The following is a 26,470-nucleotide window of genomic DNA, read 5'->3' as shown; positions in this document are numbered from 1 at the left end:
TGTGACCGGGTCCGCCACTCTACGAGGCCGGGCAGCCCCCACCAGGGATGGCCTTAGGGGTGTGCGGCCGCACAGGCCTTAATTTAAAACATCGGGGTTTTTTTTTACTTTATTTAACATCCTCCATGTTAAATAAAGTTTGTTTTTTTTTACTTTATTTAACATGGAGGATGTTAAATAAAGTAAAAAAAAAAACCCCGATGTTTTAATTTAAACTCTGTGCGGCCGCACACCCCTAAGGCCATCCCTGGTGGGGGCTGCCCGGCCTCGTAGAGTGGCGGGCCCGGTCGCAGTTGCTGCTTACTCCGGCAACAAGGTAAGTAGGGTGAGGGAAGGGGGTTAAGTGAGAAGGGGCAGAGAGGAGAGAGGGGTTAGATAGTGGGAGAGGGGATATATAGTGAGAGGGGGTACATATTGAGAAGTGGAGAAGGGGGTACATAGTGATAAGGGGGAACATAGTGAGAAGAAGCAGATAAAAAGGGGAGGGGTAGATGGGGAGAGGGGGTCGTGTGAATGCATACGAGAATGAATGAATAAATGTGTGGATGAATTGTGTGAACGCATATGAGAATTAATGAATTCATGTGTGGATGAATTGCTTGAATGATTTGTGAGACTGCATTAATGAATATGTGTTAATGATTTGTGTGAATGAGTGAGTAAGTGTTTGTGTCTATCATGAATGTTTAAGTGATTTGGGGAAATGCAAAGATGGTACATGAAGGGTGGGCTTTAACAATAAATAAATAAATAAATAAAAATGGGCTGCTCAGTCTTAAATGCCTGGGTCTATTTTTTGTCCCAGTCTGGGCCTGCATACACCCGACATATGGACTCCGAGGCTTATTCGATTGGACCCAGATCAACTCATATAGATACAAGCAAATATTGGAGAAACCTGAGCTATTTGGAACAGAAAATTATTAATTGTTTCCAAATTATTTAATTGTGTTATTTGGTAATTACGAGGCTTGAGGATCAGCCTGGATTTGATCACAAAACACCTTAAGACGGACCAAAGCAGTATTTGGTTCATCTATAGGCTAAACCATCAGTGAAGTTCACAGTGATCTTATTAAGTATGTATTATGCCAATTCCCCATATAACCTATGCCTCTTATTGCCTTGATCCTTGGAGGGAGACTAGGTGGGCTGAATGGTTCAAATGCTAGGATTTTTACTCTTTCCATGCACTAATTCTACCACCAGTTTTTGTCAAACTTTGTGGTAGTCCATTTTTTGCGGTTTACTTTAGGTATGAATTTACAGCTCCTGGCATATGCAGTACATGAATCTGCCATCAAATTCTATGTTTCTATGAGAAGCTCTTTTGGTTCTGTTTTTGATAATGCATAGCGATATCACGGGTATTTCCTGCAAACTCCCACTTTTGAGAATTAACCAAAAATGTCAGAGTTCCATGAATGTATAACCCTTATCTATATCATTAATTTAGGATCACCACTCATTATTAAAAATTAAAATAATAATAAAGAATTCTTTGTTTTTTGTATGTTAATAGTTTTATTGAATTAAACGTGTAGAAAGAATATGTACTCCAGTAACCCACACAAAGCATAACATAGCCTTCAAAATTTTCACAATATTTACAGGATTATAACAAATCAGGATACCCCTAGGCTGTTTCTATATGTACATAATACACATAATACTGGCTGGGATATTTCATAGGGGCACTGGAATGAAAAGACCAACAATGAATCCTTCCAAACCAAAATACTTACTAATCAAGAATTACATTGTTTTGTGGATTGGATTAAACTGAACCATATACAAATGCAGAAAGTAGTTATAACAACAATTGGAAGTGAATTTACATCTTTCACATTTTGTTTAATGAAATGGATATCCAGCTTTAAGGATTTAACCAAAGAACAGTATTCTGTTAAAATAAAATCACATCCTAGTAATATAAAACCAATAGTTTTATTAGCGTTGGAAGACATTTGCCAAACTGATTATAATTATAAGATGCAGTATCTGTCCTGGCTTGTTCCTGATAAGGACAAGATTTGAGGCTCTACCAAAAGCGCAGATCATAGAGGTGAATATCCCCATCGACGGAGATCTCTTTGATTTTACTCAAGTCTTTGAACCTGTGGTTATACTCCAGCTGATGTACTCCATTTACAGCAATCTTATACTGATGAGCCTCACAAAATACGATAATCTAGAAAAAAATAAACACAGGAAGGTTGAAAACCCAAACATAAATTAAAAGGTTGGTCATTAAAGCACTGAGTAATATAATGTAATGGATTATCACTATGTGAACCAACTGTCCTTGTGTACACTAATTTTATGAATGCTAGAGTTTGCCATAATAACATCTATTAATTCATAAAGCAATTGCTCAACAAAGCTTTCTAATGGGAGAAGAGAGTGACTATGGGATTTAATGACACAAGAAGTGATGGAATTTAAACATACACGATATAGGCATGACATGAATCTATGATGAGGCTAAAGGCTGATGAAGGACTAAATCTTTACATCAGGAAAAATGGGCAGACTAGATTGTGCAAAAGGTTCTTATCTGGAAATGTCAGTCCTGTAGGTCAAATCCTTTTATATAGTATCACTCTGCAGTAATAGAAGCTAAGGTATCTTTTTTCAAGTTGTCAGAGACTAATGAACAAGGTGGAGATCTATTCGCAAAAAGTATTTTATTAAATAACATTAGCATTTGCACTGAAATGATATCAGTGTATAACAAAAATAAATTGAGTCACTCACTCATTTACTCTCATTCACACAATTATTAATTATCTCCCCCCTTCACACAAATAATTTACACATTAATGAATGCATTTTCTTAAATCATTCAAGCAATTCATCCACACATTACTTTATTCATTCTTGTACTCATTCACACAATTATTCATTCTCTCAGTCACTCACTCTTTATTTCAATATTTTTAGTATCCCCCTTCTCACTATCCATCCCCACCCTTCCTTTGCAGTTCACTTACCCTGCTGAAGTCCTGCGGTGGGAGCGCACACTGCTTCACTGCTGAGCTCCGGAATATGACGTCATATTGCGGCGCCCAGCATGAAATGGCGGCACTGCGACCAAGATAGATGCCTCGCGCTCCCACCGCTGCAGTCAGGGCAGCACCGAGACAGGTGGCGGCATGAAGCGGAGGAAGCAGAAAGGCACAGAGCTGTTGCTGAAAACTTTTTCCTCCCACACACCCCAAAGGCAGGCCTTGTAGGTCGGCAACCTGGCCGTGTGCCACAACTGAAGGCTTTGCATGCCCGTTGTGGCATGTGAGCTATAGGTTTGCCATCGCTGCTATAGACAGTAAAGGTATAGAAGTAGGTATAACTGGTACCGTCCCATGATCCCTAAGCAGTCCACAACAATGGTGGAAGAAGGTGCTCTTAATATATCAATTAATACATAGAACAGGAGGAGAGAAAAAAAACACCCTAAAAAGCATAAAAGGCATATACGTTCAGATTCCCAGGTTGCATTCAGAACAGGGCTGATCGCTGAGCCCCTATATCTCTTAGAAATGGTTTATATAGGATGAAGGAGAACAAAGATGAGTGGGAAGACTTCTGAGAACAGCTTTCCTCTTACCTCAAAGTACATTTCTGGGTAGAAAGGGAACTCACTGAGCTTCTTTTCTTCTACTCCCCAGCTCTCATACAGATAAGTGTTTATCACAAACACTTTTGCCTTCATACGTGGATTAAGATGCAAAGCAATATCTTTGGAGTCACTAGGCTTAAGATCAATTTTAAAACTAAGTGGGAAGAAAAAAAAATAGGAAACATGAAAATTGTAACATGCTGCTTTAACTTGTATTACTACAGAATACATAAAAACTAGCAATGAAAGATAATTACATGTCAAAGTGAAATATAGCTTAATACACAGACTATGGAGAGGCACACTGTATTATTAAGATTCTTATTTATATTATAAATACATCAATATCTACAAATAAAAGCCTCAGTTAAAAATCAAAATGTTTTATATGTCCGTTATAAACCAATAAAAAAACAGAGTGCTTTCGCTAAATACATAGAAGGGGAACTTTGATTCTGCTATGCTTTAGGTTGGTTACAGTATCAAACCTTATGCTTGTATATTTGTCCCAAAAACTTGTACTAAAAAAAATGCTTGTCATGGAAGCCTCCGTACCATGGGCTCCTGGAGAGGTCTGAGGGCCAGCCTCTTTCCTACAGACTATGGGCCCTGGCCTTGGAAGGTGTTCTGTTTTAGGGGAGGTGAGTACAGGGGGGTCAATTAGGACTACTTCTTCCCCCTGGTACGGAGTGCCACATTTCAGAGACTCTAAAGACTGTGAAGCTTGGACACAGATTTGGGGTTACTGCATTTTGGGTATTTCCACCTGGATCTGATACCCAGCAGGTTTTAGCCAGAAGTCAGGAAAACGCTCGTGTTTACCATCCTCCCCACAAACTACAATAGCGATCCCTTACTGGGCTGAGGTGGGCTGAGTGCAAATACTGAGCCGTGTGTAAAGGAGGACCTGACGGAGAACTTTGTATTGTTTAAATACCCTGTTTCCAAATAAACTGTTATTCACCTCAACATGAGTGTTGTCTGATGCTTGGGGTGGGCTGCTATGATACTTTATTATCCTTTTCAGGACAATAGTCACACAGTGTAGCTAAGCTTCCGCTAGCCACAGTGACAGTGCAGCGGCGCCCCCCCCATGTCTCTACAACGCTGGTTCTGTCTGGTGCTGAATGGGTTAATTGCTGGTGCCCTAGCAGGAGGAACCAACGTTTGGCGGGAGTACCCAGTCACGGTACAGGGCGTCCCGTCACAACACATACCAGCCCATCTGGCACCAACAACCATTGTGTGTTTTCTATTTGTCTGCTATCCCCTGCAACTGGGCTCCTACCTGACCTGCTTTCACGAGTCCTGACCGGTACCCACAGGAAACAGAACTTTTCAAGATAGAACGATATCAGAAGTTTAGGCTTTCATTTTTATTTTTTAAAGTGAAAAATAGCAGGAACAGTAACAAAACTTGATGCTTCAGGGATTTTTTTTTCCTTCACAAGGAGTGACTGTTTATTGAAACATAAGAAAACTTGCAGTAAGGTCTCACCCCTTAGCATTCTTGTTAATCTCCCCTTTAATGATAACCGTCCTTCCAGGTGCAAGCCCACAAGGAATACTTGCAGTGTACGGCAGTGTCTAGTGAGGAAAAGTATGAAGGGAAGAGAATATATGTTAAAATGATAAAATACTACATTTATCATTCCTTTATCGTGTTGCTTTTATAGGCTCTGTAGGTGTTACAGGCAAGGCCGCCTGTAACATCCACACAGGAAACACGAAGAGGGGCCAGGAGTAGTATGTATATATGTACAGTACTGTTAGAGTCAGAGTGCGTATTCATGTGTGTGTGTGTGTGTGTGTGTGTGTGTGTATATATATGTATGTATATATGTATATGTATATATATATATCTATATATATATATGTGTATATATATATGTATACATATCTATATATATATATATCTATATATATATATATGTATATATCTATCTATCTATCTATATAGATATATATATATATATATCTATATATATATATATATATATATATATATATATATATATATATAGCTATATAGATATATATATAGATATATATATATATATATAGCTATATAGATATATATATATATATCTACCGTATTTGCTCGATTATAAGATGAGGTTTTTTTCAGAGCAAATGCTCTGAAAAATAGCCCTCGTCTTATAATCGGGGTCGTCTTATAATCAGACCTCAAAGTCTGACTATGAGACGACTAAGATCCAGATCCCCCGCAGCTGCAGGGGATCTGGATCCTCCTGTCTCCCCCGCCCCACTTACCGGTACTTCCGCTGCAGCCGGAAGGAGTTGTGGCTAGCAGCGGGGGTTGTCTGCGTGCATCGCGCAGACCTTACCCGGCTGTCAAAGATCAGAGTTCCCCGCACCGGTGCAGGGAACTCTGATCTCTGACAGCCGGGGAATGGCTGCGCGATGCACGCAGACAACCCCCGCTGCTAGCCACGCCTCCTTCCGGCTGCAGCGTGAGTCTACACGCTGCCCCAGCTACATGACAGGAGACTCAGAAGTACCGGTAAGTGGGACAGGAGTGTTAAATGGGGGGCATAAGGCATTTCTGGAGGCAGGGTGCTCTGTGAAATGCCTTTTAACCCCCTTAATGCCACTCTGCCTCCAGAAATGCCTTTTTAACCCTCTATACGCCACTCTGCCTCCTGAAATGCCTTAAACCTCCCTATATGCCACTCTTCCCCATAATATGCCTTTTAACCTTCTAAGTGCCAGAGTGGCATATAGGGTTAAAAGGCATATCATGGGGCACAGTGGCATATAGGGCTAAAAGGCATATCATGGAGCACAGTGGCATTTAGAGGGTTAAAAGGCATATCATGGGGCACAGTGGCATATAGGGGGTATAAGACATTTCTGGGGCAGATGTGCATAACTGGGGGGCAGGTTGGAAAATAGAAGGAAATAAAACCAAAATATTTTTCTCAATCATAGCTTTTATTAAAAAAAATAGTTTAAATGAATTAACATTTACTGGTAAAACTTTTTTCCTATAGGGTCGTCTTATATTCAGGCTTTTTCTTTTTTTCCTAAATTAATATTAAGATTTGGGGGGTCGTCTTATAATCAGGGTCGTCTTATAATCGAGCAAATACGGTATATATATAAATATATATATATTTATACACACACACACAAACGATACCCTATGGCACTGGCATGAGCGTGTCCATCAGTGTATGGAGTTGTGCATGGGTATATGGAGTTAGCATATGTATATTACTGTAAGGTGTTAGTGTGCGTCTCTGTTACTGTATGTTAAGAGTGTGTGCGTTTATGTTAGTATTAGTATGTGGATACCAGCATATGGCTTTATCATTATTATGTGTTAGTATGGGGATGCCAGCGTATGGCGTTATCGTGAGTGTCCATGCATGATTTTGCAGTGCCAGGGGTTAGCCAAGGGCTGGTGGCACCTGAGAGATATAGCAGGAGAAAGAATGTGTGTATACATGTAAGTGTCTGGTACACTGCTGAATATAAAACTTTTACATCTCTGGGAATGCTCGATTTTCGTATGTAGTCTTCTATAATAAGATGACATAGCAGACTAAAGCATGCTACTTTATCCTGTTCAGGTGCAACACCATTAAAAAGTTGCATTCTACGTATTTAATTATGTATCTGTGATCGATTTACAGAGTAAGGGAAGGCCTGTGCTGTGAGTAGTTGCAAATAGCATGGGTAGACAGAGGAGGACAGTTTCTACACAGCAAGACACATGTATGAGAATAATACTTACAAAGATCTGTTTCGCCATTGAATCAACCTCAAGAGGTTTGAAGAAAAAAAAAAGTTTTATCAGCATCATAACAATTAGCCAATTTAAAATCTGATACATTTATTTATTGTCGTTTACCTGATTGTCACTCATGGAGGGCATAGAAAAATGGACAAGCTGGGAGCCCTGCGTAGGCTAAAATGGAAAAGAAGGAGGATATGTAATAGAAGAGAAGAGGGTTCTGCTCTTGTAAGCTTACAATCCTGCAGTATTACGATAGGACTATGTTGCACACATTGGTTTATACAGCTCCATATTTCACAGTATTTATAGAAGTTATATAGAGGGTGTACTTCCGAATAAGAAATAGCCATTGAAACTTTTTTCTAAACCCTTTCATGTGCTCAGTTTTTGATTGCCCCTTTTCATGTCGTAGTGGTCATCTTGCATTAAGAGGTTAAAGGAGCAGGCACCAAAATTATCTTACAGGTGCTCAAAATATATTGCTCGCCATACTAGTTAGAATGCTTTAGGACTGCTCTTAGCGGTTATTTGAAACTATGTTCACTTGGTGTCAAGCCCCAGTCCTTGAGGAAAGCAAATGGAACAATCGCGTTAATCAATTTCTTCATTCTGATCTGGAGTTAGACACACCTGTCCTATGAAAACAGTGCTATATGTACAATGAATGCTCGGGCAACAATGCGCATGCACACTTGTATGCTCCTGATGCATTCTTCCCTGTAGCCACCCTGCAGGTTCGGCCCATGCTAACAGCGTTTTCCAAAGCATAGAGAGACCGGGGGAACATAACAGCTCTCTAATAAAGGAATAGCCTCGTCAATAATATTGACATGACTGTTCCTTTAATACCTTACCAATTACTCCTAAGCAACAACAAAATTTGCTTATTAATTCATTATAGAGACTTACTTTTGTGTGCGTAAAATCAACGGGTTTGATTTTAACGTTCCCATATATACCAAGGGTATCAATTCTTCGAAAGTTAACTCTGTGCTTATAAGAAAGCAGATGTTTCCCATTTGAAGAAACCTGCATAGAGCATCATAAATCAGGTATCAATATCTCAGAAGATGAATTCAAGACTAGTTTAAACACACAAAGGCCAACAAGATATTGACACTTTCAGAAGTCTCTTTCAGAGCACTGAAGTGCCATAGTTTGATAAGCATAATTTATCAAGTCAAATAACTAAAATAGCAATACCAGTACAAAAAGTCTTGGCTGTAATGAGTCAGTATTTCAGAACAAAAAAACCTTTTATGTCATCAATATCCGCTACAACAGGCATACCTTGCTGGAGGATCTGGAGAACAGTGGTCCTGACTACTTGTCCAGCAGTGAAGGGAAACCTGAGCATAGTCTGATCAAATACTAACCTGGAATTTATGCGGTAGAAGTAAAAACGTAACTTCAAATGGCTTCCCTTTAGTAAATGGCATTTGGTACGTTCTTTCTTCCCAACCCCACTTTTCATCCTCCAATGTGTTGCAGACAATGAACCCAGAACCTTTGAACCGAGGATTGAAATGAAAAGCTATATCAGCCCGGGGTTGCACGCTGCTTCCACACTGAAAGTCTATCTGGAACCTGAAACAATATTAAAGAACAGCATTTTACTCAGTGAAATAAGTATTTGACCCCTTTGCAAAACATGACTTAGTACTTGGTGGCAAAACCCTTGTTGGCAATGACAGAGGTCAGATGTTTCTTGTTGCTGGCTACCAGGTTTGCACACATCTCAGGAGGGATTTTGTCCCACTCCTCTTTGCAGATCCTCTCCAAGTCATTAAGGTTTCGAGGCTGACGTTTGGCAACTTGAACCTTCAGCTCCCTCCACAGATTTTCTATGGGATTAAGGTTTGGAGACCTTAATGTGCTTCTTTTGAGCCACTCCTTTGTTGGCCGTGTGTTTTGAGTCACTGTCATTCTAGAATACCCATCCACAACCCATTTTCAACGCCCTGAAGGTTCTCACCCAAAATTTGACAGTACGTGGCACCAACTATCATCCCTTTGATGCAGAAAAACACCCCAAAGCATAATGTTCCCACCTCCATGTTTGATGGTGGGGATGGTGTTCTTGGAGTCATAGGCATCATTCCTCCTCCTCTAAACACAGCAAGTTGAGTTGATGCCAAATACCTCAATTTTGGTCTCATTTGATCACAACACTTTCACCCAGTTCTCCCTCTGCATCATTCAGATGTTCATTGGCCTGTACATCTGCTTTCTTGAGGAGGGGGACATTGCGGGTGTCACAAACACACCCTACTCTAAGCGTGCACGTGACTTGGTTCTGGTGGCAAAAAGGGTTAAAATTCACTTCCTGCCCTAGACCAGAAATAGCGATAGCCCATTCCAGCCTTGTGTAGGTCTACAATCTTGTCCCTGACATCCTTGGACAGCTCTTTGGTCTTGGCCATGGTGGAGCATTTGGAATCTGAGTGATTGATTGCTTCTGTGGACAGGTGTCTTTTATACAGGTAACAAGCTGAGATTAGAAGAACTCCCTTTAAGAGAGTGCTCCTAATCTCGACTCGTTACCCGTATAAAAGAGACCTGGCTGATTGATAAGGGATCAAATACTTATTTCACCGAGTAAAATGCAAATAAATGTATGATTTATTTGAAATGTGTTATTCTGGAATTTTTTTGTTGTTATTCTGTCTCTCACTGTTCAAATAAACCTACCATTAAAATTATAGACTGATCAGCATACCTGGGAACTCTCCGGGTCACGGGAGCAGGGTCTTGACACGTCCCGCCCCCCCCCCCCATTTTGCATTGAAATGGGGGTGTTTCCCGCTGACATCAGCGGGAATGCCCCCGACATCAACTGGACCGCCCACTGACTTCAGGGAAACGCCCACTGACGTCAGCGGGACCTTCCACCTACGTCAGCGGGACCTTCCACCTACGTCAGGGGGAACGCCCACCAACATCACGGGACCGCTGACGTCAGTGGGCAGTCCTGGCTGCGTCCCTTAAGGGAAGGCTCCAGGTAGCCGGAGCCCAGAAGTTCCCAGGTATGCTGATCAGCTCTTTGTCAGTGGGCAAACATACAAAATCAGCAGGGGATCAAATAAGTTTTTCCTTCACTGTACCTCTTCCAAGACAAATGTAGCAAATGTATTGCTGGTGAACCTCTCATGCATTTGTATGCAAAAATGGTAAAAATTGCCAACCTATGAATTTTACAGAAAACCAGATGACAAAAATGGTGCATTTATAATGTATTAAACAGTTAAGTCTGTAAAATAGTCATCACTGCAACACAAAAAAGGGAAATTAGCACTAAGTGACAGTAACCTGACTTAGGCTATTATTCGTTCTAATGGGAACAACATTAATATCCCATCAAATATGGATAACCAGAGCTTTTGCCTGGCTCGAAGATCAGGAGAAAATATCGTCTAACCAAAACTTCCAGCTGTAAAAATGTACTATTGATTGGAGAATAACAACATCTATTATTAAGCTGCCGCTTCAGATAATTCTGAATGCTCTAAATACTAGTTATGTTATGATTTCTTAACATGATCACTTATCTACAGTTACCTGTCTGCATCGGAGGCAACAATGCCATGAATTGTCACCGTCTGTTCTGCTTCCAGTCCTCCAAAAATGGTCTTCACATAGGGAGTAGGCTATGTGAAACATAATCCATACATGCACAAGTAAGCTTCACAGTACAAAATAAAAATGGCTTCATTTTAAATATATACATAACGTAAGGGTAGACAAATCCGTCCACAGAATTCTGGCCAAGGATGTACGTAGCATGCAAGTTACAGATAAAAAATTGTTAATTTTTCCCTCTTCTAGTAATATGTACTGCTGAGCTTGGGGGATTTATACTCCATAAATGTATGTTTCAAGAGAATCTATGTATATATATTAGGCAACTTTTAAAGGGAGAAGTGCTGTACATAATCTAAGTTTTGCTATATTAACTGGCCATGGGAAACGGAACTTTAAATCCTACTTTCATTTCGAAACATCAACCTCAACTTCTACAGGGGCATCTGTGGAGTTTTTCTGTGTTTTAACACTATCACTCATGTAACACATTCTCCAGATTGTAAGCTCTTTTGAGCAGAGCCCTCCTCGCCCGTTGTTTCAAATTGTTATGTTATATACTAACTGTTATGTCCTGTCTACCCTTTGTACAGCGCTGCGGAATCTGATGGTGCTATGTAATTAATAATAATGTGTGTATTTTATATTTTTCACTCCTAACATTATTATTGTTGGGAAGTTTTAATTACCAGATCTGGAATAGTTCTCTGAACTTCTTTTGTAGCCATCTTTCACCTCTTTCACAAACACTAAAAAAAAAAATAATAGAGAGGGTTAATCGGAAAAAATTCTAACTGATAACTTCAGTAATGCGTATCAGGATGGCATTTTTGTAAAAACTGAGTTAAAATACACCATGCATCGTATCAATTGACTTTAAAACCAAAATTAAACAAAAAATAAATGAAAACTGCTTCTTTGTGTTAGAGACATAGGGTTAAACTTCACTTCTAAACAGGTGGCCTCTTCAGCAGATAGCAGAATGTTCTAGATTCCATGAAAACCGCTGATGCCTAGGCAGTACAGACTAATGAGACCATACCTAAGGCTCTGCCTTGTACGAAAAGCGATAAGGAGGTTCATTGCAAACACGTACAAGCCCCAACAATCTTTAACAGAACTACGTAACTAGCCCCAGGATGCTCGAAAACCACCCGGTTGCGCAAATAACACTCGAGCCTTTTAAAATAAGAAACAAAAGAAAATGTTTATGTTCAGAGCTTGCATTTTACTGCTATGTAACCTGCTTGTTCTCTTCACGAATACATTTCTTCCTGTTTTACCAAAAATTCACTCGTCGCCTGCTGTAGGGCTGCAACTAAAGATTATTTTTATAATCGATACGTTTTTTTCGACTAAATCGGGCAAAAAATATGCGCATTTTTCATTTATTTAAAATAATTTCATGAACAAACTGGATGAAACAGCAGTTATCTCTTTTCACAATGGCATTTCTCTAATCGCCTTATTTTACTGACATAATAATAAAAGTACAAGAACCCAAACACAATATTTCTCAAACTAGGTTTTAATAACTAAAGAAGTTTTACTAGGAAATATTAACTCACATGTAAACTATTTTTTCCATATTTAATAAAAACTATGATTAAGAAAAATGCATTTTGTTTTTATTTCCTTTTATTTGCCAACCTGCACCCCAGTTATGCACATCTGCCCCTAGATATGCCTTATACCCCCTATATGCCCCCTTCTCTGACGTACCAATGCATCCCCAGACTTGTCCCCTGTGCTTCAGACTCCCTGGTGCCTAGTGGGGGCAGCCAGTCAACATCTGCGCGATGCACGTAGACAACCTCGGCGGAAGTGCCAGGCAGCCAGGTCCCTTGCAGCGCTGCGGGGGATCCTCCTCTCTGGCAGATTCTATGGCGGTTTGTCATAGAAGTGCCAGCACTTAGAGGCTGCAGGGGATCTGGATCTTAGTCTTATAGCCAGATCTCTATCTGAGGTCGGATTATAAAACAACCTCAAATATAAGACGAAGGGGAATTTTTCAGATTCATTTGCTCTGAAAAAACCTTGTCTTACATTTGAGCAAATACAGTAAATCGATCATTCAACTAATCAATAATGAAAAACCTTGACAACAATTTTCATTACTGATTTGATTGATTAGTTGTTGCAACCCTAGTCTGTTGCACTTCATTATGGAACGAGGAGCCAGACAGTTTTGCAAACATTTAGATGACGTAGAAGAACGAAGGATGGAAAATTATTGAGTTTCACTTAAATCAGTTTTGTTGGGTAGTCCCAATCTTTGGCCTATGTCCCATCAAACACCCCTCCCTCCTGTGGTGGGGATCATGGGCTGGCTAGGTTGATCCTCTGATGTCCCCTGACTTGGCCCATCAAGCTGTGACACTGATTGAGGCCAGTGCTTTTGCACAGTGCTCCCGTGTGTTCCCTTGTCTAGTAGATTGGGCTACAACACATACAAATGGCTATTATATAGCTGAAAGTATTATATAATGACAAAAAAAGTTTAAAAAAAAGCACGGTATTTTTATCTAATAGAAAAAATGACAGGTGCTCCACCTTAACAGAAGTCGGGTGGCGGGGCATAATTACCCAGCCATCATTGGGTTAAAGAACCACTCAGTAGCATTAACTGACAGAAACATTATCACTAAACTCCTTAAGCCCACTCAAGACAGCGGTGCTGATCTACGTAAATATGTGACATAAGGCTTTCCCTGCTTCGTGACGTCACATGTAAGAAACACACTTAACCATTTGCGACCCAGTAGCCATGTACTACCTGCCGTACATTGAGTGCCAAGATATGGTGTGGTACCCCAGCCCGCTATACGTACACCCATCCGCTTACCTGAACGTAGATCCACATCGTCTTCTGATTTACTGCTTATCGAACTTCCTCGTATGAAACACTCAAGCCCCGCCCCTCATTCGGAGTCACACAGCGGCCGCAATGCTTCCGGTATCTTAAAGTAGAAACGAAACCAATAGCGTGCTAACGGGAGGCCGCTTCAAAGAACGGTGACGGAGGAACGTCACGTAACTGCTTCGTTACCCCCCCCCCCATGCGTTTTATTCCTATACAACCATGAGAGTCCAGACTTTTTTCCCGCCCGTATTCTTCTCAACGCCTTTTATAAATAGTATGTTTAACTGGATGTTTGAGTGTTAAAATTCGTAAAGCGGTAAATTCGTTTTAATTCAGTAGCCCTCGTAGTTCAATTATACGTGTTAAGCAGGTGGGGTCGCCATTTCTGTTTGCTTATGTGTGGAATCGCCCTGGCTGTAACATTTAAATATTACCCGCGTTAATTACGTGCTTAATGATTAGGGAGGGGAACATATAAATTACCCAGCACTGCCCTCTAGAGCCTGTGATTTAAACATGAGTGGCAGAAAGAAGATGATTGGAGGAGATGAGGGGTCTGTAGTATTTTGGGCTTATTTGTGGTGCTTTGGGTGATGGTTTCCATATTAACAAACGTTTACTTTATCTTTATAACAGCTAAGGTATTTTAAGTTAAAAATTAGCTTTTAGTAAATAATAGATTTTCTACCTGGGTTATTTCCTGTTCGAAGGAAGCCCTATGAGATCCAGCGCTACGGAATGTGCTGGCGCTAGATAAGTAAATGTAATGCATGACAGTGATGTGATAATCAAGTCACAAAATAACCGTAATAACAAAAGAAACCAAAAACTAGTTTTAAGTTTTCATCGTAGCAGAGATTCACGGTTTACTGGACTTCAGCAGCCCTCCTCCTCCATAGTCTGACTGTTCTCTGATTGGCTGTTTGAAGCTGCCAATCAGTGTCAGGGAAGTGCTCCCATTGAAATCAATGGGAGAGATTTCAGCACATGCCCAGAGGGATAGAATATTTGCCGAGCTACTGATGGATCTGACTGCCAGTAACTGCCATATTTGCTCAATTATAAGACGACCTTGATTATAAGACAACCCCCCAAAATTTGTATATTTATTTAGGAAAAAAGAAAAAGCCTGAATATAAGACTACCCTATAGGAAAAATGTTTTACTAGTAAATATTAATAAACATGTGAACTATTTTTCATATATAATAAAAAAAATGGATGTTCCTGCTCCCCAGTTATGCACATCTGCCCCACGGCTTGCTACTCTGCCCCCCAGATATGCCTTATACACCTCTATATGCCACTCTGCCTACAGGAATGCCTTATCTCCCCCCATATGCCACTCTGCCCCCCACCCCGGCTTACCAATGCTTCCCCAGACTCGTTCCTCGTACTTCAGACTTCTTGGTGTCTAGTGTGGTCAACTGGTGGATGTCTGCGCAATGCACATAGACAACCTCTGCTGCCCGTTAGTTCCGCTCGGGCTTCTATGATCGAGCACCAGCGTGACCTTCCGGTGCTCAGTTATAGAAGGCCTGGCAGAAGTGCGCAGACAATCTCCGCTGCTGCCGGCACTTCGGCCGGGGCTTTTATGATGGAGCACCGGAAGATCACGCCGGTGCTTCGTCGTAGAAGCCCCCAGAGGAAGTGCCAGCATCAGTGGAGGTTACCAGAGAGGAGGATCCAGGTGCGCTGCAGGGGATCTGGATCTTAGTCTATTTGAGGTCTGATTATAAGATGGCCTCGAATGTAAGACGAGCATTTGCTCTGAAAAAAACCTTGTCTTATAATCAAGAAAATACGGTATATAACAAGCAACTAGATGCGTAATGATGTTGAAAATAGCTGGTGGGACTCCACAAAAACATAGAAAGTGACGGCAGATGAAGCATTCGGCTCATCCGGTCTGCCCAACCTCTGAATACTTTCCTTAGTCCCTGGTCTTATCTTGTATCTAAATGAAAGGAACTTCTCAACTGCCATATGCATTTGATGACTGCAGTGTTATCAATTAAAACTAAAGTGTACAGAGCTGTGGAATATGATGGCACAATATAAAACAATAAATAATAATTAACAATTGGTTTTTTTCTCTCACTTCTGTCTATATGCCCACTGTTTTCGTTTTATCGTTTGTCACCTCCGTACCACCTCAGTAACCTACACATACTTTTATGGTGTTTTCCACTGGCGTTTCTCTTTATTTGTTGCCAGGGTGTGGGTACCATTGCTAGCCCTCTACAACAGTTCTATGTTTAGAGGAATTCTTGTCATCTTGTTCTTATCATAATAGGCAAAATATCCCACAAATGTCCCGGCTCCACAAAGCAAGTGAAAAATGTCTACACAGCAGCCTTGGCAGTACCCTTGCTGGTCCACAGGAAAAACCTGATTCTTCTCAACTCTCTGGGTCATGTATGCAGCTTTTGCAGTAAGAATACAATTTTTTTCTGATGCCAATTTGCTTATTTTGGATTTAATTGTGGTTTTATGTAATCCATGTTGTATGCGGACTTTGACTATGAACGTTCTTTATCTATTGGTTGAGTAAAGATGCAATAGTTGACCAACCATCACGCTAGTGTCCTAGAAAAAGTCAGTGGCCCATGCTTCTAGGAGAAAGTCCCTGGGCTTGCCCTCTCAGTAAACCTTTGTGCATGTAAGAGCACTGTGATAAATGGGACAACACATCAAAATACATTTGGATGTGTTTGTGGCATATTAAGGTTTGCAACTAAAAAATTTAAGTTTTAGTTTAACCAACTTTTTGCATATGATGAAACGTACTGTTTTTGAGATTTGGATTTCTTTAATCTGTAGGCTTAGAAAACAAATAAAACAACAGTTAACAGATATGAGGACAGATCTTCAAATAAGTAAGTACATAAAAGTGATTTGGGGGAACACAATGGTCTTTGATATTATTAAAGTGATTACCAGGGGTGTAGCTAGGTTCCCGAAAATATGAGGCAACAAGCCTCTAGTTACTGGACTAGAATGAGTTGTTCCAGAATGAGTTGAGCTTGAGTTGTGAGGTCTTCTGGTTTTTATTTAGACAACAATGATGTATTCATTGTAGAGGTTTTTATTTTATTTTTTTTACCTTTTTTTTTTTTGGAAACAAAATCACAATATGTAATCTTATGAAAATGGTGCAGCTCTTTCTTTTAGAATAGTTTTACCAGTCGTTTATGCTTTTACCTTAAATATCCTAGTTTTAATCTGTTTAAGATGAATGTTAATGATGATGATGGTCCCGGCACCCAGCAAAGTGAGGGGATCTGGACATGCAAGTGTTTATATTGAAGAAGCAAAAACCCAAACCCTGCTAGTTGTCTAGATTCCAGCTGCCCCTGCACTATACAGTCCCTCCAGCAATTAATAGAGTTGTTTTCCAGAGATGCTAGTAGCCTTTTGAACTTTTCTTGCCACTTCCAATTTCAATTACTTGAGTGAATGGGGTTGGTGCACCAATTCCTACACTAATCGTTTTCACCTTTATTTCAGGATCACTTCCTAAAGAACACATCGATAGTTCACTTAATGTAAGGTGAGAAATACACCTTTTTGCTATTTCATAAGTGAAGCGCTGAGTAAAGTTAGCCGTGTTGAATCCAACGCAGTTCAACTATGTATTTTCTTTTCAATTTAAATTTCATCCAAACATTTTAAGAGATGTGTGTATATAAACCCCTCCGGACCTGCCACCTGTGGCCTCATCAACCTAGGCCAGAATGTGCTCCCGTATATAACATATAAAGCTGTAGGTTTGGATAAGCTTAAAACGCCTGATCCCTGCGGGTGGTAGATGGTGGTGATGAACCAGCTTTTCTGCAAAAGAGCATAGTGGTGTTTTCGTTTAAGAGGGAGTTTGCTGGTGAGTTGAACTTCTTCACTCCCTGACCTCTCTTTGCATTATGAACAGCATTCTTCCTCGCATTCAGAGATAGGCCGTTGCCTTACATATACTTACAGAGCCAATGATCATTGCAAAGGTATACCTGTAACCTGCAATAAATGCTTTCTAGTCGTAAACAGTAGCGTAAATCTCTTATTAGTGTATTCCTCTTTCCTCCATCACCCAATCTTGTATATGTCTGTTTCATAATATATATATATATATATATCATAAATTCATATATTTTGATTGACTTAGTGGTGTCTGAGATCAATATCTCTACTGAGTTAATCTTTATTGCAAATTTCAAAATTGTATTTTTCTCTCTCTTCAGTCTAAAAATGGCTCACCTTCCACTAGAACAGGAGGTGTGTTCGATAAGGAACAAAGAATTGGCTCTTGCAAGGTCAGTCAATCATGATTTTAGTTTTTTTAGTTAATGCATATAGGTTTTAGATAATGCAATCCTTTTTATAGGTATGGGTTACATACATTAGATAGACTGTAAAGAGACAATCTATAGGAATGGTACTGTTTAACATCTAATAACAAAAATGTGATACTGTAATACAGGGCTTGACAAATTTGTTGTGAATCTAGGCGCCAGGTAAAAAAGTTAGGAGCCAGGATTTTTTTAAACTAACAGTTGGTCAGGAGTGATCTGATCATCATCAGCCCACTTACTAAACTCACAGCGCTTGACCTGGAAGCACCCTGGACTTTCAGGTCAGTGCTGTTTTTTTTTAATTAATTTTTTAATTTTTTTTTAACTCTTTCGATGCTGATGTTCCATTGGAGCACAGCATTGATTGATATTTAGTCCCCACAAGCTTGTGGGGACAAATGTTAACCCCTGCAATGCCACGAATGTGTCATACACAATTGTGGCATTGAAGGGGTTAACGCTGCACTGTCGCTCTCATGGAGCGATCAGGCAGCAGGGGGGTGTTGGGGCTGCTCTCCACACTCATCTGGAGACCAAAGAACCCTCTCCCCTGTCCCTGAAGCTGCCTCTGGCAGCTGGGACTCAATTGCTGGTCTATAGACCAGCCACTGCAGGGAGGGGAGTCTTTGATGACTGCTGTAGGCTTCCATGCCTACAGGGATCATCAAAGGGCTTGTGGGGGCTCGTTTTTGCTGTTGCCCAGGCAGACCACCAGCAGCAGAGCCCCGTACAAAACGGGAATTAACCCCTAAATGCCGCGATCGCGGCACTGAAGGGGTTAACGCTGCACTGTCGCTCTCATGGAGCGATCAGGCAGCTGGGGGGTGTTGGGTCCGGTCCCCACACTTGTGTGGGGACCCAATCAACACACAACCCCCTTCCCTGAAGCTGCCTGTGGCAGCTGAAAACACGATTGCTGGTTTTGCAGCAACCGCGTTTTCAGCCTACAGGCTCACTCCGTGGGAGTGATCTCAGGCTCGGGGGCGGGCTCTGAGTGGATGTGCTGTCTGCCCAGACTCCTGGGCAGACAGCAGCGCCCCCGTGTGGTGACTCAGCCTCTTACATCCACAATCTTTTCTGGATGTAAGAGGCTGACAAAACCTAGGCGCCAGGGCAAAATTCTCTGTCGCCATGGCGACCTGGCGCCTGGGATTTGTCGAGCCCTGCTGTAATATAAAGAATACAAATATATTTTTACATATTGATGTAGATTCAATGCTTCCTACTAAATTTAGTTGCATAATGAGCGTTCTCACCTAGAAAGGACCATGTCATGACAACATATGCCGTGAGAACTGTAAAACCACTTAACCATCAATGCTGCGAAGATTAAAATTGAGGTTGGTTACAGCAGTTTATGAAGTTCTTACACTTATTCTGGGAACTGTGCTAGCTCTTTAATTAGCCACTTAGAAGTTATTGCAGAGTTCTCATAATAGGTGAGGGACAGTGGCCTAACTATCTAGTGGGCCCGGTTGACCCCATGCGCCTTCTTGTTCCTGTCTCTGCGCGCCGCTTAAAAATTGTACAGAAAGGGCACTTCTGATCTGGACCGTGAACCAGCACAGGGAGACAGGAATGCAGCAGGGTCATGTCATGTGGCTGCTTGCACAGTGTGTGTGAAAACCAGACCCAGGAGAGTGTGGGCATAAGTGTGTATGTGAGCATGAATGTCTATGTAGAAATGTGTGTGTGTGTGTGTGTGTGTGAGAATTAATCTGTGTGTTGGCATGGATGTGTATATATATCATTGGTGTGAGAGGGAATGAGTGTGAGTAGGTTTTTTTGTGTAAGTGTGTTTACATACAGTATGTGTGCCAGAGTGTATGTTGGAGCGGGGCAATGATGGCACAGACCAGCTGTTTGGTGGTGATGATGGCACAGACCAGCTGTTTGGGGATACTAATAAGCTGGATGCAAAGATGGCATTGGCAGGCTGCTTTGGGGTTAGGATGGCATTGATAAGCAGGTGAGGGGCAGAGGTGGGACTGTGGGACATGTTGGGGGGGGGCGAGGCTATTTTTTGACTCGGACCCTGTGGAACTAAGCCAAGTGCTGTAACGGCAAGCATTTTCATCCAGGGACCGTAGAGCGGTGGCTAGGGGCACTGCTTTAGCTCGGTCCAAGGCCAGTGCAGATGGTAAATACATATCTGACCAGGAGCCCAGGTCCTCTGTGTATAGTCTGCTGATGCACCAACCTCTCAAAAGCAGTAACTGAACAGTGCAGGCTACTGCAACCAGCCTTCACCCAGTTCATGTTATGTGTTTCTCGCAGTACAATTGAAGCAGCTTTCCCTACATGTAAGGTTAGGAGATTTTTGTGGTGTGTGTATGTATGTATATATACCGTATATTCTGGCGTATAAGACGACTTTTTAACCCCAAAAAATCTTCTTAAAAGTGGGGGGTCGTCTTATACGCCGGGTACTTACCAAGCCGGAGGTTCCCACGAAGCCACCAATCTCTCTAATCACTACGCGCCGGCTATTGATCCCGAGCGCAGGGATGCCGTCATGTCCCGGCGCCCGGCATCAATTGCCGGCGCGTAGTGATGAGGGAGCAGGGAAGCCCGAGGTCTGGCACTTCAGACCTCGGCTTCCCTGCTCTCTAATCACTAGGCGCCGGCTATTGATGCCGAACGCAGGGATGACGTCATGTCCCGGCGCCCGGCATCAATAGCCGGCGCGTAGTGATTAGAGAGCAGGGAAGCCGAGGTCTGAAGTGCCAGACCTCGGGCTCCCACAACTGGATGGAAGAAAGAAGATAAGGTAAGAGATGGGGAGAAATATATATATATATATATATATATATATATATATATATACATACATACACAGACACACACACTGGTGTGTGTATATATATATATATATATATATATATATATACATACTGGTGTGTGTATATATATATATATATATATATATATATATATATACATACGTGTGTGTGTGTGTGTATATATATATATATATATATATATATATATATATATATATACATATACATATACATATACATGTGTGTGTAAAGGCAGGGGTGTGTGGTGAGGGCAGTGTATAAATGTGTATGTATGGACAGGCACATGTGTAGATATATCTATAGATATATATATTATATATGTGTGTGTGTGTGTGTAAGGGCAGTGCATGTATGTATATGTCAGCAAATCAACCAGCAAATCACCGGTAAGGTACATCGCTTGCCGTGATTGGCTGGTTGTTGTACGCTGGGTAGAGGGGTAGTCTTATACGGCGAGTATAGTCCAAACTCTATATTTGGACTGTAAAAGTTGGGGGTCGTCTTATACGCCCAGTCGTCTTATACGCCGGAATATACGGTATGTGTGTGTGCTTTGAGTGCATGTGCCTTGAGGTCCCAGAAAATCTTAATCCAGGACTGCAGAAGGCAGGTCTACTAATAAACCTTGCTCCTTTTCATGTGTTCATGCATATTGTAGGACACCTGGTCCCACCAAAAAACAATAATGCAAGTATATATTTTAGTACATAGAAATAGGTGCCATCAAATTATCTGCTAATGTTTGTTTCTCAATATTTAGAATGCAGTCTTGCAGTGCTATACTGAATGTCCTGCAGAAAGACTCCACACAAAATTGGTGAGTGTATAAATAATAAACAAAACATTATTAATTTAAATGCATACTTTTTATTGTGTGGTTTCATGACAAATTCACCCATCCATATTACATAAATATATATATTTCTCATTTTATATTTCACAGTTCCATAAAGGCAGTCATGGCACATTGTATGGATACTTGTCAGAAAATTCAGGCTGTCCAGACAGTGAGTAGATGTTCTAAATTGCTGGACTGCATACTGTTAAGAACAGAGGGGGAATATATCTTGTGTGTGTGTGTGTGTTAAAGTTACAAAATGTATATATTTAATACAGTGAGGGAATTCACAGTACTTATGCATGAGAAATGCAAAAGGGTGTCCTCAACCAAGACCAAGTACCCAGTAAGTTTCTGGGTATTACAGCAAGTTAAAGAAAGACTGAATAGGACAGATGGTTTTTACCTGCTGTCAACCCCATGTAACTAGCTTGCATGCACTCACAGTAACACATACGCACTCAAACACTACCACTTGCACTAAAAAGTCTCCTCACTCTATCACACCTTACACTCTTGCTTGGAGCCCTTCCTTTACCAGAGGGTTACAGGACATCTCGGTACATGACCCCACTGTGCACCAGGCCATTCAAAGTCTTTGAAACATTTTGGAACAGCCAGTCCACTTCTGGCAAAAACTATACATATATCTATCAGGGTTCCAAATGACATTCTCTGCCCCCCCCAACCCAAGAACTTAAAGAAACCCGTTTGTCTCATTACCCTGCCTCGTCATGTTTTCTTGCTAATCCAGTTGCATAAGTAAAGAGATATATATTGATTTTTAATCCGCCTCAGACATTTAAGGGTGGCACAAGTGGATGATCTTTTCCCTTTATACCCCAGAGCAACAGACAGTTGGAAGAGAAGCTCGCTGACATACGCCAACGCAGAATGGGTAAGTATACATTTGTTTTTTGGTTGTGTTTTTTTATTTATTTATTTTTTGTTTATATAAGTAATCCTGTGAACATACCTTAGATACTTTTAAGATATTCCCTCTATCGTCTCCCAAACTGAGTGTAGAATGCTCCAGTCTTTTGAACCCTCTACATATTGGGTAGATGAGTGTGCTATTTATAAAGTTAAATGTAATAAATAGAGAAAAGAAAATATATAAAATAGGAGGAACAATTTCCATCTTATCTAGCCCTGTAAGAAATTTAGAAAAATTCCCTACAACGGTCCTTTGACTATGGTTTTTAAAGAAAAAATACTTTTTGCAGCAACTAAACAATTATCCTCACTCCAGAAATCCGGATTAAACAACAGGATCTTTTCAACCAAGTAAAATCTTGTGAAGAAAAAAAGAATAGACTTCATGATCTGGAAATGAAGGCTCAAGTTCTAGGCAGGGAGAACATGGAAAGCGTTGCAAACAAAGTGATCATTATTCAGGAGATTTTACAGGTATGACTGCAAGAAATACTTCCCCATACAAATCCTTTCATGTTTACACTAGGTGATGTAAGGTGTTATGGGGGTAGGCAGGGGTGGCATTTTATATGATGAAATGGCTAAAAACCTGACAAATTGTCTTTAAGATCTCACTTAATCACACAGGGAATATTGCTGTGACAAAAATATGTGGTAGTGAAGGGGAAAACACCATGTTCTTATGCTATTTAGAAATAACTTAGAATTGACAGTATTTTCATTAGACTTGGGTGCCGGGGTTAATACAGGGTTAACACTAACAGTTAGCATCAGCTTTGCCTCTAGTACAGGGGCGTCCAACGTGCGGCCCTCCAGCTGCTGCAGGACTACATCTCCCATAACGCTCTTTCAGCTAAGGGGCAGGCTGAGGAGTATGGGAAATGTAGTCCTGCAGCAGCTGGAGGGCCGCACGTTGGACGCCCCTGCTCTAGTACTTTAAAGGACCATAGGAGAGACTACATTGGTTGCCAGCAGGGGGCTCCTCTGGCATCAACCAATGAAGGACAGCTAGTTTTCATAGATTAATGCCAGAGGAGCCCCCTGCCGGCGACCAATAGATTCGCTCTTAAGGGTTTCAAAGCCATTGTCTTCCAAGGCCACTGCGGGAGTCCTGTCCTTTAAAACAGTGTTCAGTCCATTTTTTAAATTGTGTATTGTACTTGTAAATTTCACCTTAAAGTGTGTTATTCCATCAATAAACTGTTGCATCTCCATAATATGTAATGGATTAACACAAACAATCTCTGTGTTTGTATTTTAGAGATTTGTTCTAAGTGCACAGGTAAACTGGGCAGAAGACCCATATCTAACAGGTCTGCTGCTGAAGATTAAAGATTCTCCCTTATCCTAACAAAATGGATTTTGTATTCCTTGAAGAACTTTCATGCAATGAAAAAAAAATGGCATTTTATAAAATATAGCCTTATTTAGAACATGTATGTTTCTATAGGTGTTGATATTTTATGGTTGTTTGTATGTTCTGCATTGTAATAAAGTAATGTTGACAGTATATCTATGTAAATTAATCCCCCTGACATTGCCATATCCCCTGTATTTGTATTCTTTTAAGTGGTTTCCCCCCAAACTATTAAAAATGGTTACATGTAATAGAGACTATAAAGAATGGGGTTTTTTGCCTGTATTTGCAGGTAAGTTGCAGGTTTAACTCGCTTTGTCATAAATTTAGAACACCAGATATCTCCTGCTTGTTCTGTATATGCATAGTTAAATCAATGTGATCTCTTCACTCTCCTCACAAATGCTCAGGAGCCCAAACTCTCCAAAAACAGGACTTTCTTCCTCCTCTGCTGGGGGTTTTAAGCAGGACAATAAGCTACTGTTTTTGGTTCCTTTTCCTTTTTGAGGCAGAAATGCATATTGCTCTTATATTTCTGAAATGTGCTGCGTTGCCTTTGCTGTGCAGGAACTAAAATTATCCGATGTTGTAGCAAAGATACTCACTCATGTTTTCTTTTAGAAGCCTTTGTGTTAATCACAGTTCTTAACACACTTTCAAACTTTTTTTTTTTTTTTATTTTTTTTTTTTTAATGTTGCCACCATTTTCTTAACCCATTCCCTGCTAGTGTGCTAAATCCATAATGACCACTGCCAGGTGAAGCGAATAATACTGATAATCTTATCATGGCACCTGTCAGTGGGTGGGATATATCAGGCAGCAAGTAAACATTTAATCCTCAAAGTTGATGTGTTAGAAGCAGGAAAAATGGTCAAATCTCTGCAACTTTGGCAATGGCCAACTGGGTCAGAGCATCTCCAAAACGGCAGCTCTTGTGGGGTATTCCCTGCCTTCCTGTCCAAGGAAGGAAAAGCAGTTAACCAGCAACAGGGTTGAGCGGCCAATGCTCATTGATGCACATGAGGTTGGCGAGGCTGGCCTGTGTGGTCAAATCCGACAGATGAGCTACTGTGGCTCAAATAGCTGAAAAAGTTAATGCTGGTTCGATAGAACGGTGTCAGAACACAAAGCGCATTGCAATTTCTTGCGTATGGGGCTGCACAGCTGCAGGCCAGTCAGGGTGCCCATGCAGACACCTGTCCACTGCCAAAAGTGCCTACCATGAGCACAAGTGCTGGACCATGGAGCAATGGAAGAAGGTGGCCTGGTCTGAAGAATCCCTTTTTTCCCTTTACAGCACCTGGATGGCCATCAGAAGAGCGCTGGTACCTTTTTGCTCAGGGTGGCAGGTACTACTCTCTGAAGTTGGTAGCTGCAACAGTACTTCTAATTTCTTTTGGTTCTCTGGGTTTTTTCTTTTACCTTTCCCCTGATGCATAATTATACCGAATTCCTTTGGGTAGCAGGTACAACTGAGTGGTCCCTTGCACTCCATGATCAATACATACTAGTTCACACTCTCCCTCTAACACTACAGCAAACTCACTCCAACACCGTATTCTACCAAAAAACACTTCACTACCTCACCTTAGCTGTAGCTTTTCCTTATGTGTGTCCAGCTGCAGTTGGGTTCATGTAACACATTACATCACCCGACTGCGTTTCTGCCTCTGCCAGTGGCACAGTCCGAGACAGGCTGGTCTTATTTGAAGAAATTTGGACTGACCCAACAGATGCAGTCCCACCTTAGAGTACATAGTTTATATTACTGAATAATGCTGATAATTTGAGACGTGTATAGTGTACAATATGTTCAAGAACTGTATAACCACAGCCACTATGTTTTGATTTAGACATCTTGGAGAGTTGCTGGAGCCACTGCTCAAGTGAAGTTAAATTACATCTCCTACGATCTTAAACCAGGAATCTATGTGGACAATAATGTAAAGAAGAAGACTCAAGAGAGCAATTGAGGGGAGGTATAGATGGGGATTTCCCACCATTTTTTATTACTTGTAATATATTAAAAATACATTTAGAGGACCTCCCATTTAAATTGAGTTTTTGGCATTAAGAATAAATGAACACATGAAGGACACTCTAAAATGAAAGACAATTAAACAAATAAATAAAAAGCCTAAGTCAATGGTCATTGACAAAGTTTATTCAGTTGATCTCTCATTTCTTATGGCCATCGCAGCCCCCATAATGTACCAGCCACAAATTGTAAAATAAAAAGATATTCAAATAAAAGTCTGAGTGTATGTTACCATCATGTTTAAAAGTTAAAAGGCCAAAAAAACGCTAATAAAATACATTTAAAGGAATGAGCAGTCAGAAGTGTGCAATGGTCCTAAATATTTTT

At 40.8% G+C, this 26,470-nt stretch overlaps 2 protein-coding genes across 2 annotated transcripts; one reads left to right on the top strand and one right to left on the bottom strand.

The window, feature by feature from the left end:
- Nucleotides 1-1,497: 1,497 nt before the first annotated feature.
- Nucleotides 1,498-14,088, bottom strand: LGALS8 (galectin 8). Its single transcript, XM_053460150.1, has 10 exons — nucleotides 13,807-14,088; nucleotides 11,651-11,710; nucleotides 10,941-11,029; nucleotides 8,759-8,969; nucleotides 8,292-8,411; nucleotides 7,497-7,553; nucleotides 7,380-7,406; nucleotides 5,118-5,206; nucleotides 3,608-3,773; nucleotides 1,498-2,191 (listed from the first exon to the last, which is right to left on the bottom strand). The coding sequence occupies exons 2-10, from the start codon at nucleotides 11,687-11,689 to the stop codon at nucleotides 2,042-2,044; spliced, it is 948 nt and encodes a 315-aa protein (XP_053316125.1). The 5' UTR covers nucleotides 11,690-11,710; nucleotides 13,807-14,088; the 3' UTR covers nucleotides 1,498-2,041.
- Nucleotides 14,089-14,154: 66 nt separating this feature from the next.
- Nucleotides 14,155-24,292, top strand: LOC128483491 (centromere protein H-like). Its single transcript, XM_053459703.1, has 10 exons — nucleotides 14,155-14,378; nucleotides 16,120-16,257; nucleotides 16,647-16,702; nucleotides 17,334-17,376; nucleotides 18,059-18,130; nucleotides 21,734-21,790; nucleotides 21,917-21,980; nucleotides 22,658-22,709; nucleotides 23,064-23,221; nucleotides 24,009-24,292. Exons 1-10 carry the CDS (start codon nucleotides 14,341-14,343, stop codon nucleotides 24,096-24,098), a joined length of 768 nt encoding a protein of 255 aa, XP_053315678.1. The 5' UTR covers nucleotides 14,155-14,340; the 3' UTR covers nucleotides 24,099-24,292.
- Nucleotides 24,293-26,470: the final 2,178 nt, after the last annotated feature.

The sequence above is a fragment of the Spea bombifrons genome, chromosome 3 (genome assembly GCF_027358695.1).
Source record: "Spea bombifrons isolate aSpeBom1 chromosome 3, aSpeBom1.2.pri, whole genome shotgun sequence".
NCBI lineage: Eukaryota > Metazoa > Chordata > Amphibia > Anura > Pelobatidae > Spea > Spea bombifrons.
This window is presented reverse-complemented; position numbering and strand designations above follow the sequence as displayed.

What these genes read in the sequence shown, in the direction of transcription:
- LOC128483491 (XM_053459703.1), top strand. Translation starts at nt 14,341, where the DNA reads ATGAGTGGCAGAAAGAAGATGATTGGAGGAGATGAGGG. An exon ending in GAGGACAGATCTTCAAATAA is followed by an intron (nt 16,703 to 17,333) that starts GTAAGTACATAA and finishes CCTTTATTTCAG; the next exon opens with GATCACTTCCTAAAGAACAC. An exon ending in TTATTCAGGAGATTTTACAG is followed by an intron (nt 23,222 to 24,008) that starts GTATGACTGCAA and finishes TTTGTATTTTAG; the next exon opens with AGATTTGTTCTAAGTGCACA.
- LGALS8 (XM_053460150.1), bottom strand. Translation starts at nt 11,689, where the DNA reads ATGGCTACAAAAGAAGTTCAGAGAACTATTCCAGATCTG. An exon ending in GTTGCCTCCGATGCAGACAG is followed by an intron (nt 8,970 to 10,940) that starts GTAACTGTAGAT and finishes ATATTGTTTCAG; the next exon opens with GTTCCAGATAGACTTTCAGT. An exon ending in CAATGGCGAAACAGATCTTT is followed by an intron (nt 5,207 to 7,379) that starts GTAAGTATTATT and finishes TTTCCTCACTAG; the next exon opens with ACACTGCCGTACACTGCAAG.